The sequence below is a fragment of the Scyliorhinus torazame genome, chromosome 22 (genome assembly GCF_047496885.1).
Source record: "Scyliorhinus torazame isolate Kashiwa2021f chromosome 22, sScyTor2.1, whole genome shotgun sequence".
NCBI classification, from domain to species: Eukaryota; Metazoa; Chordata; class Chondrichthyes; order Carcharhiniformes; family Scyliorhinidae; genus Scyliorhinus; species Scyliorhinus torazame.
Window position 1 is genome coordinate 99,803,948 of NC_092728.1, and position 21,225 is coordinate 99,825,172.

Below are 21,225 nucleotides of genomic sequence, written 5' to 3' on the forward strand. Positions count from 1 at the left end.
TGATTATCCATAAAGCCTATTTTTTTTAAAAAGAAAAAAACAAAAATTGTTCCTATCTAAGAAACATTCACATGTTGGTAGTGCTCCGACCCAATGAACATGCACAAGAGAAATTCAAAAGTCGTGCCCCGTAAGCAGTTTTATATTTATCCTAGTTTAGCTTATGGCCGCTGAACAATGGCACAACGCTGCTGAGTAATGGGGAAATGGATGCAGCTTGAAGGATCATCACCATGACCACATGTACAAGAGCGATCAAATTATTTTACCACTATACCACTTATTATTAAGATTTCTTTTATTTTAAACAGAACACACACAGCTCTGAACAGGTTATGTTAAAAACTTCAGAACTAGGAAGAGGGGGTGTGGTGTGGAAGCTGTGTTTCATGAACTGTCTGCTGAGAGAATATTCATCTTTCAGAAATTAGCCACGGATGACAATTGAAAGAATAAGTGGTAATGAAATATATTAAATACCACCCCCTCCCCCTGCCAAAAAGGATTAAAACAGTGTACACTCTTACAAGAGCATGCTGCTCATACAGTGTTGGGAAATGAGGATGGAAGATTTTCAGAATGCATGATGGAATAAAAAGCATGTAAATTTGATTGTGACCTCTCAGTATGCCTCCATACAGCAATACGGTGCTCTGTGTGGTAATACTCTACTTCTACAACAATCTTCCTTACTGGACAATTAACACCCAATCATTACTGCAGAACACAGGCTTTGTCTAAAACGATGGCACTTATGAAATGTGCCGAATTCAAGTGTTTAATGAATCCGACTTTCAAAGAGGCAATTCTCATTATCGCGCCATCCTGTGCGGCTTTGCTCATATGCGTCTGCATGATTGCTGTGCCACGGGTACTATGGCTATTGATTAAAAAAACGGTCAGGATGCTGTCTTAAAATATACAGATCACAATCCATCACTGTTCATGGCAGGAGAAAATTAAACAGCATCTGGAATTGCAGGAAGTCAGTAGTTGTTGGTTTCTTGGCAGCTGTTGAATTGATCTGATTGTTCCACATAGTCCCAGTTAAACCAAAGGCAGATCAGAACTCTCTTAGCCGGGAGAGGAAAATGGCTTTCTGGATTGTTTCCATTTCAGATCGGTACAGTAGTTAGAGAAGTGTTTCAAAACCCATCATCCCAAGTTGCCTCGAGCCAAATGTAACTGCTGCATTCTTCATGGCGACACCATTCCAGCAGGAATAAAGGGAAAAGAAAGAAAAAGCAGAAAGGGCTTTTCACAACTACTGTCCACAAATACTTTTAAGAATCCACTAACTAGAAAACTTGCCACATGCAAAGGAAAGACAGTTACAAGCCAGAGTAACCAGCATAGAAAACTAAGCCAGAATTCTGTCACGTACCACCAGATGTTGGCATCCAGAGACCGTCAACCCAACAGAAAAATGGCCCAACTATTCACTCGGGTTTCTGTAGGATACATTACATTTCACATTCAAAAAAAAGTTTCAATTCTCTCATCTGTAACAGAATCTGAAGGGATTTGTACTCTCCCAAAACTGAATAGCCACCAAATCAAATAGAAAAGTTGTTGATTTCAACACAATCTACTTTGCAGGGGGGAGGGTGTCTGAGAACTTTCAATATGAACCAGCAAGATGATCCTTTCATTTTCCTGTTGACTGCTTCTTTGGCACTGCAGACCGCTTGGCTTGCCACAGGTGATTGTGAATTGTGATAGCGTCCACACTGACCGACATGGTTTTAGTAGGTATTAGGCTAAACAGCTTTCTGTCCGAGCTATACTTGTAAAGCTTCTCGATCATCTTCTTATTAATGTTTTTTGGCCCTGTCCCAGTTAACTTCTGTATCTCCTCAGAGTCTGGGGAATAAGCATAAAGTGCTCGGAATTGGCAGCCCGCGTCACGGAACAAGATGATGTAATGGTTAGCCTCGCATTTCTCAAGTTCCTAGGAAGATAAATCAAAATGAATTTTCTCAAAAAGATTGAAATGGTAAATTTAACATTTTCATTGTACAAAATGATACTTTCACCCCCTTCCTTCCCCTGGTGCTGGGAAAACCAATTTCTGCCTGAAATGGATGCAAAGTTGGTCACATCTCCTACCCTAAGCTGTAGGCGAGCATCATTTGCAATTTCAGGCCTTGAATGGTGCTGGAAAGCTGTAGGTATCCTGGCTATGAATGACAGTTATCCCCTTTGAGGTATGTAAGAAATAGGAGCAGGATTAGACCATATGCCCATCGAGCCTGCACCACCATTCAATTCAAGCATGGCTAATCGTCCGCTTCAACTCCAGCTTGCTGTCCACTCCCCATAACCTCCGATTCCTTGAGACTGAAACTCTGTCTATCTCAATGATGGAGCATCTTCAACTCTTTGGGGTAAAGAATTCCAAAGAATCACAAACATTTTGAGCAAAGAGGTTTCTTACTTCAGTCCTAAATGACTGGCCCCTCATCCTAAAGCTGTGCCCAGATATTCCAGATTCCCTCACCAGGAGAAACAACCTCTGTATCTACCCTGCAAAGCCCCTCAAGTATCTTGTATGTTTCAATGAGATTACCTTCTAATTTTTGTGGACTGCAGAGAGTAGGGGCCCAGTTTACTCAGCCTCTCATCATAGACAACCCTCTCAACCTAGGGACCAATCTAGTGAACCTTTGTTGCTTCGAGTGCAAGTATTCCTTCTTAAATGTGAAGACCAAAACTGCACTGTACCCCAAGTGTGGTCTCACCAAAGGTCTTTGTCTGTACAATTGAAGCAAGACTTCTTTATCCTTGTTATCCAATCCCAATCCCCTTGCAATAAAGGCCAACAAGTCATTTGCTTCCCTTATTGCTTGCTGTACTTGTATGCTAACTTTGTGTTCCTTACACAAGTATGCCCAAGTCAATCTCAACATCAACATTTATGCGTTTCACACCTTTTCTATTCTTACTACAAAAATAACCTCACATTCCCCACATCACACTCCTCCTGCTACCTTCCTGTTCACTCGCTTAAACCGGTCTATCACTTTGCAGTCCACCTGGCTTTTGTATGGTCAGCAAACTGAAGATACATTGCTTGCTGTCTTTTCATCTAAATCGTTAATATAAAGTGTAAATAACAGGGGCCTCAGAACCGATCCTTGCGGCAAAGGGCCACACCAAAAAATTTGAAGCACTTCGCCTTTGCAGTACAATTAAATTAGAGGGTGTGTTGATGGGACCACAATAAGATGATCTCAAGAGTGGTAGTAAGAACTGGCCAACAAGCAACAGAATCTTTCTGCAGCTTGGAGCCGCAATCCACCACCTCTCCTAATTTTCAATTGACTGTCCCTTCTCAGTTGATGGCTATCAGTTGAAAATCACATGCATAATTTACCAGCCAAGGTGATAAAGCCCCCATCTTTGACCCAGCTGAGTACAGCTATGTGAGGAAGTCTCAGATTTTTCTCTGCTGTTGATAGCAAGCAGCTTCAATTCAAGCCCTTCCCATGGTGGGTGGCACGGTGACACAGTGGTCAGCACTGCTGCCTCACAGCTCCAGGGAGCTGGGTTAATTCCAGCCTCGGGTGGCTGTCTGTGTGGAGATTGCATTTCTCCCACTGTCTGTGTGGGTTTCCTCCGGGTGCTCCGGTTTCCTCCTACAGTCCAAAGATGTGCATGTAAGGTGGATTGGCCACGGTAAATTGCCCCTTAGTGTTCAAAAGGTTAGGTGGGGTTACTGGGATAGGTTGGAGGCATGGGCTTAAGTAGGTTGCTCTTTCTAAGGGCCGGTGCAAACTTGATGGGCTGAATGATCTCCTTCTGCACTGTAAATTCTATGATTCTATGACAATGCAATTAGGATTGTACCCTCCATGACACAGCGCCTTGGAGATTCAAAGCTCAACGCAATAACCAAAAACAACATAAAGTACTTAGAAAATATTATCACTATGCCTCTCGTCCTCTTGCAGATAAGGATGAGGTTATGTTCTTGGGTTAAAAGTTAGGAAGTGGAAGTATATATTCAGAGGAAAGGTATTGATGTGTTTTACCGGTGTGAATTTTATTCCTCAAGTTAATTTCAAATGCACCCAAGTGACACATCCAGTGATGCCAACACACCATTACTTAAAAATGGTCAACAACATTTTAAAAACAGAGATTTAAAGCACTTGAAATGATGAAAATTTGGAATACTGCATTGGCAACACCACTTGAACACTTGGGTGCTCCATTTCAGAAAATGGCATGAAAAAGGTCATCCCGAATATGCTTAACCTGAATGATCCCAGGAAATTCTGAAGAGGCTCGAGATACTGAGGCTTCATCCAATGGAGATGAAGAGCCTAAAATTAGATTGAATTGAAGTCTTTGGTTGTGTACCTTTAGAAAGACCATTTACGTTGATTAGACAGTGCGCTGGAGTTCATTTTGGATTGTTTTAGCAAAGGGCCAGCTGAGACACAAGGCCCAAAGGGTCTCCTTCTCTGCTGAAGCATCTGCGGTCCTTCCCTACACTTCAACATAAAATGAATTCATTTAAACATCGGCTGTGAATTTTATTCCTCAAGTTAACTTCAAATGCACCCAAGTAAGTTACAGCCAATTGTATTAAAAAAGTTCTTTCCTCATTGAGCATGGATAAGTGACCACTTTCTGTTCCACGGTATTCTTTATTAGAATGGAAATTTTTCAAAATCAAAACCCCACACCTTTATTAGTTTTCATAGGCTGGTCTTAATATATTTTAGAAATACAAAACAACTGCCGTTGACAACTGTATAACCTGGAGTGGAAACCAAGATTAAAAATCACAAATTATTTCAGTGAGCGAAGAAATGGTTTGCATATGCAGCTGCTGTTCATTGAACAAGTGTTTATCAGACTGCCACTTGAACAGTGTTCTTGTCATATTTTCTGTTACTAACCTCAAGTATTGAGTTTTTCTGTGCCTCGTTTACTTTTCCTGCAAGGCAACAGTGCGAGATAGCATTATGTAGGATTGGTTTGTTTGACTTTGAGCTTGGTTCCTTGAATAGCTTTGGACCTGCAATACAAGTCATGATGTTGATTATAACCAACTCAAAAGCTTCAACTCTCAAAAGATTTTTTTTTAAAAACATCCTACAGCTTGTGACTCTACCTGTGTACTCAGCTACTGATGCAATCGATGAGGCTGTGGACGCATTCTCCCAGTCTCGTTCTGTGTTCCGACTCGGATTCCTGCTCAACACCGAGAATGTCTCCATGGAGTCTGTCCTGTACATTGAGCAAAACGACAAGTTTAATGACGAACACCAGCATTCAATGCTCCCAGGTTATTTGCCAGAGGTAGGGGGAGACACGAACATGCGTTACTCAAAACCCGTGTTCTGCTTAATTAAAGTATAGAGCTAGTAAAATGTCAAGAGGCATTTCCTGCTCCTTAAAAACATCCTGATTCATTATCAGGATGAGACATAATTTCATTTTAAATCTTGCTTAAACATTATCAAGTAATTTGCTCATTTTAATTCCTGGATATTTTATCTGAAGCACTGAAACCAACACAATATTTGATCTATTTCTCAGAAATGCTATCCGCTAATTTTGACTCACCTCTTTCAACACTGGTAAATATTCACATTTCACTAGCTGACAACCAAGTTAAGTAAGTTATCATCAAATGGTGAATGTTTAAATGTTTCTTTTTTTTACCCCAAAATATTTTGTAATATGAAGACAGCAACTGCACAAATGATTTGGGAAGCAGTGGAGAAAGTGCAGAAAAGATTTACAAAGAGACCACCAGAATCAAAAGGATTAAACCATCAGGAAAGATCAAGCAGGCTGAGCCCAGGAAAAGACTGAAGTGACCTGACACAGGTTTGATAGAATGAATGTGCAGAAACTGCCGCCACCAGGTGAGTCCAGAACAAGGGGACATTAATATAAGATAGTCATTAAAAGATCAGATAAGGAACTTAGAAATGATTTCCTTTCTAAAGACAAGTAGAATGTGGCAGGGGTGTCTGGAGCAGTGGTACAGTTAAGGAGTAGTTTGACACATATATGACAGAGAATGAAAGAGAGGGATACAGAGACAGGGTGGAAGACAGAGGCTCATCTAAAGCAGAAACAGCAGCACAGATCAGTTAGCTTGTAGATTCTACGCAGCTATAAAATGCATTGTAAAATCAGGATCTGAATAGGAAGGTAAATATATTCTCCGCTGAAGTATTATAACCATTTTTCTTTGGGAATGTAACGGATTTCAATCTACCTCCATTTCAGGGACAACTGGGTTTAGGTTTACCTTTGCGAATAACCACCGCTACCACTCCCACCACCGGAGTTCACACTTTCTGCTTCAGTAGTAGCAGCTGACGCCAGGGAGAGACTGGAACCAGATTGAGCACTACTCAGATTATCAGCTAGAAGAAATAAAACAAAAACGAGAGACTTCAGGAAACAATTTCCTCTTCCAAATTCTATTGTTTAAGAAAAGTAGCTTTCTTTATTTTTATCCAGGAAGTTGGAAGCTAAAGGTACAGCAGAACTGGGCTGGGGACACACTTTCCAGAAAAGATCATGCAAATCATAATTTGCCGTAACAAAAATTTCAATACTATACTAGTTTATCTCAACTGCTGAAATAAAATTATGTTCCATTAGAATGGAAAATTCTCCCTAACTTGAGCTTTTTTTCTCTTTTTAAAAATGATAAGAGTTGGCTTTTCACTCATTTCAAGACCATTCCTTAATAGAATGGATGAACACATATTTCAAGTCATTTCCCATGGCATTTAAAATGGCGGTTTAGGGTGTATAAAGTTTCCCACCCTCCAAATTCCACTCCTTCTGATGAAACTTCATTCAGTGCCTTCCTGTAATTATGCGACAGATCTCAAATTTGCTGCGGAGGCTGTTTATTTGCGCACCGGAAAATCAGATTTAGACATTATAAAATTCAAAAAGGAAAAAAATGAATTCCTGCAACAAATTTATATTGTTCTCCTTGCGAATAAACTATTATACTGGACATAATAGGTAGAACACTTGATCCATTTTAGCTAAAGCATCTATGGAAAAATAAAACAGTAGGGACCGCCGGTCCCATCAACTGAAATTTGAGTGAACCCAAGAATTCCTTTCACCCACTAATCCATTTTGAGTATCATTCCAGGTCATTGGTACAGTGCTTACACCTCCAATTTTGAAGATCAAGAAATAGTTTCCTTTGATAGACAATTGTGATGGGCTGCATTCTCCCTGCAATCATCAGCTGGGGCAGCAGATTTTAAACATCCACTGTTGAAACTCTATTCATTGAAGAGGGTGACAGGTAGGTAACCTCTTCCTGAGTTGCACGCTGCTATCTGGTGACAAAGTAGAGAACTTAACAAATGTGGTGATGGCATAGTGGTAACATCACCAGGTTAGGAATCCAGAGGCCCTGGCTAATGCTCGCGATGTAGGCTCAGACTCTGAAATTTTTTATTTTTAAAAAAATGTATTTTGTTACCAACATGTATCAAAACAGGTTGCAACACATAAATACCCCGGGAAACATATTTCCCGGCAATCAACTAAAGGGTCATCTGGACTCGAAATATTCGCTCTTTTCTCTCCCTACAGATGCTGCCAGACATGCTGAGATTTTCCAACATTTTCTCTTTGGAATCAATTATACAGTCAGTACAATTTCCCCCCCCTTTTTCACCCCCTCCCTCACCCCCTCCCTGCCACAAACAGCTCCTCAAACACGGTCACAAACATCCCTCACCTGTTCTCAAACCCCTCGACAGAGCCCTTTAACTCATATTTTATCTTCTCCAACCGCAGGAAGTCGTACAGGCCGCCCAACAAAGCTGCTACCCCCGGCGCCGATGCCGACCGCCACTCCAGTAAAATTCGCCACCGTGCAATCAGAGAGGCGAAGGCCACGACATCAGCCTTCCTCCTCTCCATGAGCTCCGGCTTCTCTGAAAGCCCAAACATCGCCACCAAAGGGTCCGGGTCCACCTTCTCCTCCACTATCCTGACTAAGACCGCGAACACCCCCGCCCAGAATCTTCCCAATTTTTTAATTTTTATTTTTTATTATAAATTTAGAGTACCCAATTCACTTTTTCCAATTAAGGGGCAATCTAGCGTGGCAAATCCACCTAGCCTGCACATCTTTGGGTTGTGGGGCGAAACCCACGCAAACACGGAGAGAATGTGCAAACTCCACACGGACAGTGACTCAGAGCCGGGATCGAAGCTGGGACCTCGGCGCCGTGAGGCAGCAGGGCCAACCCACTGCGCCACCGTGCTGCCCTTATCTTCCCAATTATTCACAACCCCAAAACATGTGCGTGTGATTCGCTGGCCCCCACCCACCTCTCACACTCATCTGCTACCCCTGCAAGAACCACTCATTCTCGCCGTCGTCATATGCAACAAATCTTGGAATTTAAATACAACGAGGAAGTCTGGAAAAGAAACGGTGACCATGATTATCATCAATTGTTGTTAAAAGTACATCTGGCAGGGCGGCACGGTGGCACAGTGATTAGCACAGCTGCCTCACGGCGCCGAACGACTCGGGTTCCATCCCGGCCTGGGTTACTGTCCGTGTGGAGTTTGCCCATTCTCTCTATGTCTGCGTGGGTCTCACCCCCACAATCCAAAGATGTGCGGAGTAGGTGGATTGGCCACGCCAAAATTGCCCTTAAATTGGAAAAATTACACTAATGCTCTTTGGGGAAGAAAATATGCCATTCTCATCTGGTCTGATCTATAAGTGACACCAGACTCACAGCAATGTGATTCTGAACTATCCTCTGCAATGGCCTTGCAAGTTACTCAAGTCAAGGACAATTAAGGATGGGCAACAAATGTTAGCTTTGCCAGCGATGACCACGACCCACAAAAGTATAAAGAAAAAAATTAATTCAATGTCTTCAAAGAGACTTATTAAAAAAGGTGCAAGTGGGCAGATTTCAGCCATTATTTTTTAAATTCATACGTTGAGAAAAATGGATGCACATAACTTCAACCCAATATTAAAAGCATTGAACTTTAGCATTAAGGCAAGTGCAAGCAGTCCAAATGACACTTTAAAAGTCAGCTTTGCAATTGATGATTATACTGGACCTGTGTGAACTCAAAATGCAGGGAGAATGTGCCTGGCTAGAGGCCTCCTAATACTTAAATGGTGCAAATGGAGTCAAAACAAGAACAGACAGCAGAGCTACACTGCTATTTTTACATCACTGTCCAACTAAACCATTGATGCAAAAGTATTGGATAATTGCACCCCCTTAAATTACAATACTGGCAACACTCAATTTGCTCCTTCATTTTGACTTACGGGTAGAAGGATATTGAGATGGTGGTTCACTACAGGATTCTTCCCGATGCACTGATTTTGGGCGTTGCTTCTTAACTTTAGGTTTGGGTTTACCAAGTCCTTGTTCCTCCAGTATTTGTTGCTGCTTACGCCTTAGATATTCCTGTTTGATCAGCTCTCTTCTCGCCTTCTCCTCCTCTTTACGAATCCGGTCTTCTTCAGCTTTGCGTCTTTATAAAAGAAAAGACCACAGATTCTCAACAAGAGCACTTTGTGGAGAGTTTGTGTCAAATGTAAATATTAGTCAGTATCAATTCAGATCCAGACGGCAAGGATAACTATGGGCTAAGCTATGAAAACAGCCAGACAAATTGAAGGCATGAATAAGTGTAAGGGAACTTGGAATTATTTTGCACTACATATTGTAACCAAGACTTTAATTAAAACAAATACTAACAAAATCAGGCTCAAATAAAGGTAATAAAGAGACAATGTTCAATGTAAAAATCTGAAGTGCAAACAAACAATTTGTCATACAACTTCTGTGCTATATTGCCTGATTATCTATATCCATCAGTGACGACTTGCTTTAATAAAGACTCCTAGATGTGGCAATAGGCGCCGAAATGTGGCGACTAGGGGCTTTTCACAATAACTTCATACTTGTGACAATAAAAGGTTATTAATATGAATTATTAATATTAATAAAGTTCCAATCCAGTAAGAGAAATAGGTTGTGAGCAAAACTCTCAATTCATGCCGTTATATTCAGAGAGTTCTATGTATTTTTGCTCCGAGGCTCTTCCCAGCATACATACTCTTAAAGCAGAAACACATGGATAACTAAATTTAAAATTTTACAACAGCAGACCAGTAGAAGAAACTAGGCCAAATTTCACTTGTACTTCAACTATCAATATGTTTCTAATTCCTTAAATGCTCATGTAATTTTATCCCCTCGCAACATTCTATACTCTCGCCTCCTGCTTGCGGACTGGGGCCCGGGGGAAGATGAAGGAGACAGTCAGGAGCAGGATGGGAAGTTATCGCAGATATTGACACAACCCCTGGAGAGTAGCATTGACATTGGCAAGTCATCTGATCACACCTGACTAGAGGATATTGCATATTTTTGAAGGAAGTTAATTAAACAGAAATGGGTTGGGGAAATATTAAATCAAAATTCTGAACAACGTACAGAAAACAAAATTACACATGGGAGCAGAACAATCAACTAATTTGAAACAGTACTATTAAACTGATGTTGACTGGGGACTTTCAACAAAGACACTTTGCAGACAAGAGTCAGACAAATATTCAATTTCTTTTACTGTAATCAAGCAGTAAACTTATTCGAAAATGCTCCCAACTATAGCAATATAACTAAAGGTTTAATTCATCTGCATCCTTTTATGTTTAATTGTTTCTAATGTTCCATTTCAACTTATGTCACATTTTCTTCATCACCTGTCTTACCTTGCAGCTTCACTGCAATAGAGTTCAGTAATCAGTAGGTTTAAATTACTTTTGCTTCCAGTCCATAGCACAGAACTACTGGGCCATATCTGACACTACACATGTTATCTCCAGTTCTATTTAAAAACTCACTGATCCCTCACCTTGCTTCATCGCGCTTCTGCTCTATCTCAGCATCCAGCTGCTGTCTTCGTATGCGAGCTTCCTCTGCTTTGCGCTGCTGTTTAAGGAGGAACGCAGCACGCTTCTTTGCCAACTCATCTTCTGCTTTCTGGTCATCCTGTAGGGAGCAACAAATGAACAAAAGGTTGAGGACAACATACATCCGTTTTAGCATAGCTTCAAATGACATGTTCAGTTACACAAATTGATCCTTCATTCAATATCTGATTTCTTTTCCTATGGTCTATTGAAAGATATCTCATGGCTGTTATGCAATGACAGAAAGATTTATTAGGTACTTGCAATCTATTATTCTACTACTGAGGTGCGATTGCCCTGCCATTTTAAAGCCACAAAAGTTAATCGCTGTAAATTAACCTCCTGTAATAACATTTACAGTTTAGTTGTGAATTGTTGAGGGAAATGTTCAGTATAGAAGATGCTTGTAAATTCACAGCTGCAGGTTTGGTGAAAGGCATGCAATGGCTCACTTTATCATAGAATATCATCACAGAATTTACAGTGCAGGAGGCCATTCGGCCAATCGAGTCTGCACCGGCCCTTGGAAAGAGCACCCCATTTAAGCCCACTTCTCCACCCTATCCCTGTAACCCAACCCAACCTTTTTGGACACTATGTGTAATTTAGCATTGCCAATCCACCTAACCTGCACATCTTTGGACTTTTTTGTTTTTTTCAAAATATCTTTGGCTCTTTGAACAAAGGACTCAAAAACTTTCCTTGAATATTAAACATTCAAACAGAAATGTTTAGGGCTAGCAGTAAATATTGTATTGTCCCATTTTTGACATTCTGCAGTGTGCTGTACGTTCATTTGTATATTAAAAAGAGGTGCAGTTTCACAATTTTCACCACTTGGTGGCATTTACGCAAGAACAGACCAGCGTGAGACACTTCTGCACAATGCCACTGGAGATCTGAAATCAGGCAATCTAACAGCACAAAGTCAAAATTAAACAGCATTTTTAAAAAATCTTCATGTTTTATCCTGAGACATGAAAGTTTGCTTCCAGCTGTTTAGTCCTCCAACTTCTAACAAATAAATGTGATCTACCCAGCATATGTTGAACTTCCAAACCGTTTAAAGTGCCACTTAATAGAGGTGTAAGGATCTTTTTTGGTTGGCTGTTATTTACATCTGACCCAAAATATTAGCACTTTACGCGCTGGTTAATTGTCCAGTTCATCAGAAATTATCCCTCCAATATGAAAAGCATAAGGCTGAATTTTTGGCTGTTTTAGCACTAACCATTGAACAGTGCTACACAGGTGGCCCTTCAGCCCATCAAATCTGCACTAGCTCTTTTGAACAGCGATCCAGCGAGTCCCATGTCCCAGCTCCTTCCCATATTTTCTCTGTAAAATCCCTGCATTTTTGTTCCTTCAAGTATTTATTCAATTAAATTTTGAAAGCGACTGGTGAATCTGTTTTCACCATCCCTACTGGGCAATGCATGCCAAATCCTAACCACTTACTGCATTAAAAAAATATTTTCTTCATGGCGCCTTTGACACTTTTGCCAATAACCTTAAATCTGTATCTTCTGGTTACCGATCCTTTGGCCACTGGAAACAGTTTCTCCTTATTCACTCTGTCTTAATCTTCATGGTTTAAGCAGATCTCGCAAATTTTCTCTTAATCTCTTTTCTAAGAACTGTACTTTCTCCAGCCTACCCAGACATCTGCAGCCACTGCTCCTTATAAGGAGAGGCTGGATAGACTGGGACTTTTTTCCTTGGAGCGTAGGAGGCTTAGGGGTGATCTTATAGAGGTCTATAAAATAATGAGGGGCATAGATAAGGTAGATAGTCAACATCTTTTCCCAAAGGTAGGGGAGTCTAAAACTAGAGGGCATAGGTTTAAGGTGAGAGGGGAGAGATTCAGAAGGGCCCAGAGGGGCAATTTCTTCACTCAGAGGGTAGTGAGTGTCTGGAATGGGCTGCCAGAGGTAGTAGTAGAGGCGGGTACAATTGTGTCTTTTAAAAAACATTTAGATAGTTACATGGGTAAGATGGGTATAGAGGGTTATGGGCCAAGTGCGGGCAACTGGGACTAGCTTAATGGTTAAAAACTGGGCGGCATGGACTGGTTGGGCCGAAGGGCCTGTTTCCATGCTGTAAACTTCTATGATTCTATGATTCCTGGAACCATTCTCACAAAAGACTTCTGCAATTTCTCCAAAGTTTTCACATTTTTCTTAAAGTGTGGTGTTCAGAATAGGACACAATACTCTAGTTGGGGCCAAACTGTTGTCCAAATAGATGTGGCGGAAGTATTTGACTTTTGTACTTTATGGCCATGGGTTTCAGTGTCAGCTATCAAAAGCCCACATTGTCAACTTCCGGGTGCGGCGATGACCAGCTGAGTCGCACGTTTCGGCAGCTCCCTGTGAAACGGACTTTTGGGCTCTTGATAGGAGCCCCAACGGCAATTTTAACGGCTGAAAACACCGTGCGGTAAACCAGAAGGGTGTTCCCCCTGGACACGGATGGAAAAAGGAGAGGAAAGTGGCCGGATTGCAGCGGATCCTTTGGAGCAGCGGCAAGGAAGGCAAGCAGAAACCAAGATGGCGTCGGAAGGTGGCAGTTTCATATGGGGCCCTGAACAACAAGAGTTTTTGAAACGCTGCGTGGAGGAGATAAAAAAGGAAATGAAGAAAGAGTTGTTGGCCCCGATATTACAGGCGATTGAAGGGCTGAAAGAGGAACAAAAGACCCAGGAGCAGGAGCTTCGGGTCGTGAAGGCGAAAGCAGCAGAGAATGAAAACGATATACAGGGCCTGGTGGTGAAGTCGGAGATACAGGAGGCACACCAGAAACGATCTGTGGAGAGGTTGGAGGCACTGGAAAATAACGCGAGGAGGAACAACTTGAGGATTCTTGGCCTTCCTGAAGGTGTGGAGGGGGCGGACGTCGGGGCATATGGGAGCACGATGCTGCACTCGTTAATGGGAGTGGAGGCCCCGACGGGTCTGTTGGAGGTGGAGGGAGCATACCGAGTTATGGTGCGAGGATCGAGAGCAGGAGAAGCTCCCAGAGCCATAGTGGTGAGATTTCTCCGTTTTAAGGATAGAGAAATGGTCCTTAGATGGGCGAAGAAAACTCGGTGTAGTAAATGGGAGAACGCGGTGATCCGCGTCTATCAAGATTGGAGTGCGGAGGTGGCGAGAAGGAGGGCGAGCTTTAATCGGGCCAAAGCGGTACTTCACAAAAAAAAGATAAAGTTTGGAATGCTGCAACCGGCAAGACTGTGGGTCACATATCAAGGGAGGCACCACTACTTTGATACGGCGGATGAAGCGTGGACTTTTATTGTAGAAGAAAAATTGGAATGATTGGACTACGAAAATGAACGTTTGGACAAAGTGGTGGAACGAGTGGGGGGGGGGGGCGAAGAGGGATTGTATGATTAATCCTGCGGTATGGTAACTTTTCTTTCTCCCACAGGTGGTGATGGGGGGAGGTGGGGAGGGAGAGGAGATGGGGCGTTGGCCATGGGAGGCGGGGCCGAGGGAGAGGCGCGGGCTTGGTTCCCGCGCTATGATAATTATGGCGGGAATAGAGAAGCAGGAAGGAGGGGGCGCCGCACGGGGCGAGCCGTGATCACGGGGGGAAGCCGAGGTCAGCCAGAGTTTGCTGACTTCTGGGAGCAACATGGGGGGAGTAATTACGCTAGCGGGGGGTCTAGCCGGGGGGGGGGGGGGGGGGGGGGGGGGATTACTGGGTTGCTGCTGCTGGGGAAAGGGGGGGAGTGGGTACGGGAAAGGATGGGCGGGGGGGCACCGTCTGGGAGAAATACAGCTGCGTGGGAACTGGGCGAGAAGCTGGAAAAAGATGATGGCTAACCGGCAAGGGGGGGGGGCGTTGGAAGCCCCCCAACTCGGCTGATCACGTGGAACGTGAGGGGGCTTAACGGGCCGATAAAGAGGGCACGAGTACTCGCACACCTTAAGAAACTTAAAGCAGATGTGGTCATGTTACAGGAAACGCACCTGAAACTGATAGATCAGGTTAGGTTGCGCAAAGGATGGGTAGGGCAGGTGTTCCATTCGGGGCTGGATGCGAAAAACAGGGGGGTGGCTATATTAGTGGGGAAGCGGGTAATGTTCGAGGCAAAGACTATAGTGGCGGATAACGGGGGCAGATACGTGATGGTGAGTGGCAAATTACAGGGAGAGATGGTGGTGTTGGTAAACATGTATGCCCCGAATTGGGACGATGCCAATTTTATGAGGCGAATGCTAGGACGCATCCCAGGCCTAGAGACCGGAAAGCTGATAATGGGGGGAGACTTTAACACGGTGTTGGAACCAAGGCTGGATAGGTCGAAGTCCAGGACTGGTAGGAGGCCGGCAGCAGCCAAGGTGCTTAAGGATTTTATGGAGCAGATGGGAGGGGTGGACCCGTGGAGATTCAGTAGACCTAGGAGTAAGGAGTTCTCGTTTTTCTCCTATGTCCATAAAGTCTATTCACGCATAGACTTTTTTGTGTTGGGTAGGGCATTGATCCCGAGGGTGAGGGGAACGGAATATACGGCTATAGCCATTTCGGATCATGCCCCACACTGGGTAGACTTGGAGATAGGGGAGGAAACAAGAGGGCGTCCACCCTGGAGAATGGACATGGGACTAATGGCGGATGAGGGGGTGTGCTTAAGGGTGAGGGGATGCATTGAAAAGTACTTGGAACTCAATGACAATGGGGAGGTTCAGGTGGGAGTGGTCTGGGAGGCGTTGAAGGCGGTGGTTAGGGGGGAGCTGATATCAATAAGGACACATAAAGGGAAGCAGGAGAGTAAGGAACGGGAGCGGTTGTTGCAAGAACTTTTGAGGGTGGACAGACAGTATGCGGAAGCACCGGAGGAGGGACTGTATAGGGAAAGGCAAAGGCTGCATGTGGAATTTGACTTGCTGACCACAGGCACTGCAGAGGCACAATGGAGGAAGGCGCAGGGTGTACAGTATGAATATGGAGAGAAGGCGAGCAGATTGCTGGCACACCAATTGAGGAAAAGGGGAGCAGCGAGGGAAATAGGGGGGGTGAGAGACGAAGATGGAGAGACGGAGCGGGGAGCGGAGAGAGTGAATGAAGTGTTTAAGACATTTTATAAAAAATTGTATGAAGCTCAACCCCCGGATGGGAGGGAGAGAATGATGGAGTTTTTGGATCGGCTGGAAATTCCCAAGGTGGAAGAGCAGGAAAGGATGGGATTGGGAGCACAGATCACGGTAGAAGAAGTGGTGAAAGGAATTAGGAACATGCAGACGGGAAAGGCCCCGGGACCGGACGGATTCCCAGTTGAATTTTACAGAAAATATTTGGACTTGCTCGCCCCGCTACTGACGAGGACCTTTAACGAGGCAAAGGAAAGGGGACAACTGCCCCCGACTATGTCAGAAGCAACGATATCGCTTCTTTTAAAGAAGGAAAAGGATCCGCTACAATGCGGGTCCTACAGACCAATCTCCCTCCTCAATGTAGATGCCAAGGTCTTGGCCAAGGTAATGGCAATGAGAATAGAGGAATGTGTCCCGGGGGTGGTTCAAGAGGACCAAACTGGGTTTGTGAAGGGGAGACAGCTGAACACGAACATACGGAGGTTGTTAGGGGTAATGATGATGGCCCCACCAGAGGGTGAAACGGAGATAGTAGTGGCGATGGATGCCGAGAAAGCATTTGATAGAGTGGAGTGGGATTATCTGTGGGAGGTGTTGAGGGGATTTGGGTTCGGAGAGGGGTATGTTAGATGGGTGCAGCTGTTGTATAGGGCCCCAGTGGCGAGTGTGGTCACGAATGGACGGGGATCGGCATATTTTCGGCTCCATAGAGGGACAAGGCAGGGATGCCCTCTGTCCCCATTACTGTTTGCACTGGCGATTGAGCCCCTGGCGATAGCGCTGAGAGGTTCCAAGGGATGGAGGGGAATACTTAGGGGAGGAGAAGAACACCGGGTATCTTTATATGCGGATGATCTGCTACTATATGTGGCGGATCCAGCGGAGGGGATGCCAGAAATAATGCGGATACTTAGGGAGTTTGGGGATTTTTCAGGGTATAAATTGAACATGGGGAAGAGTGAGCTGTTTGTGGTGCATCCAGGGGAGCAGAGTAGAGAAATAGAAGACCTACCGTTGAGGAAGGTAACAAGAGACTTTCGTTACCTGGGGATCCAGATAGCTAAGAATTGGGGCACATTGCACAGGCTAAATTTGACGCGGTTGGTGGAACAGATGGAGGAAGATTTCAAGAGATGGGATATGGTAGCATTGTCAATGGCAGGGAGGGTGCAGGCGGTTAAGATGGTGGTCCTCCCGAGATTCCTCTTTGTGTTTCAGTGTCTCCCGGTGGTGATCACGAAGGCTTTTTTCAAAAGGATAGAAAAGAGTATCATGGGTTTTGTTTGGGCCGGGAAGACTCAGAGAGTGAGGAAGGGATTCTTACAGCGTAGTAGGGATAGGGGGGGGGCTGGCACTACCGAGCCTAAGTGAGTATTATTGGGCCGCTAATATTTCAAGTGGATGGGAGAGGAGGAAGGAGCGGCGTGGAAGAGATTAGAGAGGGCGTCCTGTAGGGGGACCAGCCTGGAAAGACCGGAGCACTGGGGGGGTACCCGATAAGAAACAACCATAGGTTTGCCCCGGGGGGAATGGATGGGGGATGTGGAATGTGGCAAAGAGCAGGTATAACGCAATTGAAAGATCTATTTGTGGATGGGAAGTTTGCGAGTCTGGGAGCGCTGACCGAGAAATATGGGTTGCCCCAAGGGAATGCATTCAGGTACATGTAATTGAGGGCTTTTGCGAGGCAACAGGTGAGGGAATTCCCGCAGCTCCCGACACAAGAGGTGCAGGACAGAGTCATCTCAAAGAAATGGGTGGGGGACGGTAAGGTGTCGGATATATATAGGGAAATGAGAGACGAAGGGGAGACTATGATGGACGAACTAAAAGGGAAATGGGAAGAAGAGCTAGGGGAGGAGATTGAGGAGGGGATGTGGGCAGATGCCCTAAACAGGGTAAACTCGTCGTCCTCGTGCGCCAGGCTAAGCCTGATTCAGTTTAAGGTATTACACAGGGCACATATGACTGGAACATGGCTCAGTAAATTTTTTGGGGTGGAGGATAGGTGTGCGAGGTGCTCGAGAAGCCCAGCGAATCATACCCATATGTTTTGGTCATGCCCGGCACTACAGGGGTTTTGGATGGGGGTGACAAAGGTGCTTTCGAAAGTAGTAGGAGTCCGGGTCGAACCAAGCTGGGGGTTGGCTATATTTGGGGTTGCACAAGAGCCGGGAGTGCAGGAGGCGAAAGAGGCCGATGTTTTGGCCTTTGCGTCCCTAGTAGCCCGGCGCAGAATATTGCTAATGTGGAAAGAAGCCAAGCCCCCGGGGGTGGAGACCTGGATAAATGATATGGCGGGGTTCATAAAGTTAGAGCGGATTAAGTTCGTCCTAAGGGGGTCGGCTCAAGGGTTTACTAGGCGGCGGCGGAAAGATAGATAGGGGAGAACAAAGAAGGCAGCAGCAGCGGCCCAGGACTTGGGGGGGGGGGGGGGGGGGGGGGGTGGCCTGAGACAAGGCAGTTGCCAATTAGGGCTAGTTTTTATTTTTTGTTATTTAATATTTATTTATTTGTTGTTGTTTTTGTTTAAATTTAAAAAGGTCATTATTATCTGTATTGTTACAATGTTGTGTAAAGGATGCACAATGTACTGTGTTGGTTGACCAAAAATTTTCAATAAAATATTATTTAAAAAAAAAAAGCCCACATTGTGGAGAACAGTCACATCCCTGAACTGGACAATTAGTCATCAGGAGGGCGGTTCATCATCCAATTAAGAACGATGGGTGGGCTGACTCTCAAAGCTGGAGGACAAATAGAAGGGCTCTCCAGCACTGAAAAAACATGATACCTTTCAAAGTAAGTGAGAGGCAGGACGCCCCACATTGGAAAAGCCCTGAGCGGCCTGGCTACCATTGTGAATGGCAGGGTGGTTCTCCCTTCTACAGGGTAGCCTGCAGCAGAAGCTGAAATCTGGCAGGGGCTCTAAGCCCGCATGGAGCTCTGGCCACCAGGTCTGGCATGCCTGACATATTCAAGGACTTTGAGGCTGGCTAGAAAATTCCAGTCAGTCTCCAACAATAATTCTCAATAGATCTTTAGTTTGATGAATCAGCTATCCACCATTTGTTGGCAGGTAGCCCTGCTGTACCCACCCCCCATCACCGCACCTCTGGGAAAATGGTCCAGGATGCGATGGAACTGGTTAGTGACATGAAATACTATGTCCACTTAGCTCCATTCCCTCCCCCCACTGGGACCTAGAATTTCAGGTCCATTTCTCTAATTATAAAACATTGGATCCCATTGTTAACTATTTTGTAAGCCTGCCGAGCCAGTCTCCGGGAGCAGGAGAGAGAGAGAGAGAGAGAGAGAGAGAAAGAGAGCTGGGGAGCAGCTTGGGAACAGGCAAGTGATATAAAAACCAACCCCCAGGTTCCAGCGGCCATCATTTCCGGGAGCGGGAAAGCGGTAGAGAGAGAGAGAGCGAGAGCACAAGAGAGAGAGCCGGGGAGCAGCTTTGGAACAGGAAAGTGATATAAAAACCAACCCCCAGGTTCCAGCGGCCTTCATTTCCAGGAGAGAGAGAGAGAGAGAGAGAACCGGGGAGCAGCTTGGGAACAGGTAAGTGATAGATATTCTGCTATTCTGAGTGTTCCGGCTGGGGGGGGGGGGGGGGATAAAACTGAAAAGTGACGTCACAGGAAAGCTGTGACCTGATTGGCAGGTAGGGAGGGTGCACTAAATTTAAAAATTAAACATTGTTAAAACTAATTAAACTTAATTACTTAATCATAATTTAGAGGGGTATCTAAGCCAGAGTACTGTAATTAGTATTTACATTTATAGTAGAAATCTAGGAAACATATAGTTAACGGTAACTTTTTATTAAAAATTCAATAAGTATTTATTTTTAATGTAATTTATTAATTAGTTAACGCAATGTCAGTCAGAGGGGTGCAGTGCTCTGACTGTGAGATGTGGCAGGTCTGGGAGGCTTCCAGCGCCACGGATGGCTACATCTGCAGAAAGTGCACCCAACTGCGGCTCCTCACAGACCGCATGGATCGGTTGGAGCAGCAATTGGATGCACTTAGGAGCATGCAGGGGTGGAAAGCATCATAGATAGCAGTTATAGAGATGTGGGCACACCCAAAGTGCAGGCAGAGAGATGGGTGACCACCAGAAGTGGCTTGCAGTTAATGCAGGAATCCCCTGTGGTGGTCCCCCTCTTGAATAGGTATACCGCTTTGGATGCTGTTGGGGTGAATAGCCTATCAGGGGAAAAAAGCAGCAGCCAGAGCAGTGGCACCACAGCTGGCTCTGATGTTCAGCAGTGAGGGTCAAAGCACAGAAGAGCACTAGTCCTAGTTAGGGGCACAGATAGGCACTTCCGTGGATGTGAAGGAGACCCCAGGATGGTATGTTGCCTCCCTGGTGCCAGGGTCCAGGATGTCTCAGAACGGATAGCGGCATCCTGAAGGGAGAGGGTAAACAGGCAGAGGTCATGGTACATATTGGTACTAATGACATAGGCAGGAAGGGGGATGAGGTCCTGCAGCAGGAGCTCAGGGAGCTAGGCATAAAATTAAAAGACAGGACCTCTAGGGTTGTAATCTCAGGATTACTCCCTGTGCCACGTGCCAGTGAGGCTAGAAACAGGAAGATAGAGCAGCTAAACACGTGGCTAAACAGCTGGTGTAGGAGGGAGGGTTTCAGTTATCTGGAGCACTGGGAGCTCTTCCGGGGCAGGTGTGATCTGTATAAGAAGAACGGGTTGCATCTAAACTGGAGAGGCATAAATATCCTGGCCGCAATGTTTACTAGTGTCGCACGGGAGGGTTTAAACTAGCATGGCAGGGGGGGTGGGTACCAGAGCAATAGGTCAGAAGGTGAAAACATTGAGGGAGAACTAGGGAATAGGGCCAGTATGGCTCTGAGGAAGAGCAGACAGGGAGATGTTGCTGAAAACAGCGGGACTGGTGGCCTGACGTGCATATGTTTTAATGCAAGAAGTATAACAGGTAAGGCAGATGAACTTAGTTCCAAGTACTAATCTAAGGTCTATGATGTTGTTGCCATTACAGAGACCTGGTTGAGGGAAGGACAGGATTGGCAGCTAAACGTTCCAGGATTTAGATGTTTCAGGCAGGGTAGAGGGGGATGTAAAAGGGGTGGAGGAGTTGCACTACTGGTTAGGGAGAATAT

General features: G+C 44.8%; 1 protein-coding gene across 4 annotated transcripts in view; it reads right to left on the reverse strand.

Moving 5' to 3' along the window:
* Nucleotides 1–280: 280 nt before the first annotated feature.
* The window catches only part of camsap1b (calmodulin regulated spectrin-associated protein 1b), a 140,378-nt gene continuing 119,433 nt past the window's right edge, over nucleotides 281–21,225 (reverse strand). For 3 of the 4 annotated variants that reach the window (XM_072488726.1, XM_072488725.1, XM_072488727.1), the window contains 6 exons: nucleotides 10,918–11,054; nucleotides 9,320–9,528; nucleotides 6,278–6,395; nucleotides 5,126–5,241; nucleotides 4,911–5,029; nucleotides 281–1,951 (listed from right to left, as the gene is read on the reverse strand). In XM_072488726.1, coding sequence (XP_072344827.1) covers nucleotides 1,649–1,951; nucleotides 4,911–5,029; nucleotides 5,126–5,241; nucleotides 6,278–6,395; nucleotides 9,320–9,528; nucleotides 10,918–11,054 — 1,002 coding nt within the window. In that variant the 3' untranslated portion in view covers nucleotides 281–1,648. Of the gene's footprint in view, nucleotides 1,952–4,346; nucleotides 4,500–4,910; nucleotides 5,030–5,125; nucleotides 5,242–6,277; nucleotides 6,396–9,319; nucleotides 9,529–10,917; nucleotides 11,055–21,225 lie in introns of those variants that run through there. The other variant, XM_072488728.1, reaches the window with a different exon arrangement.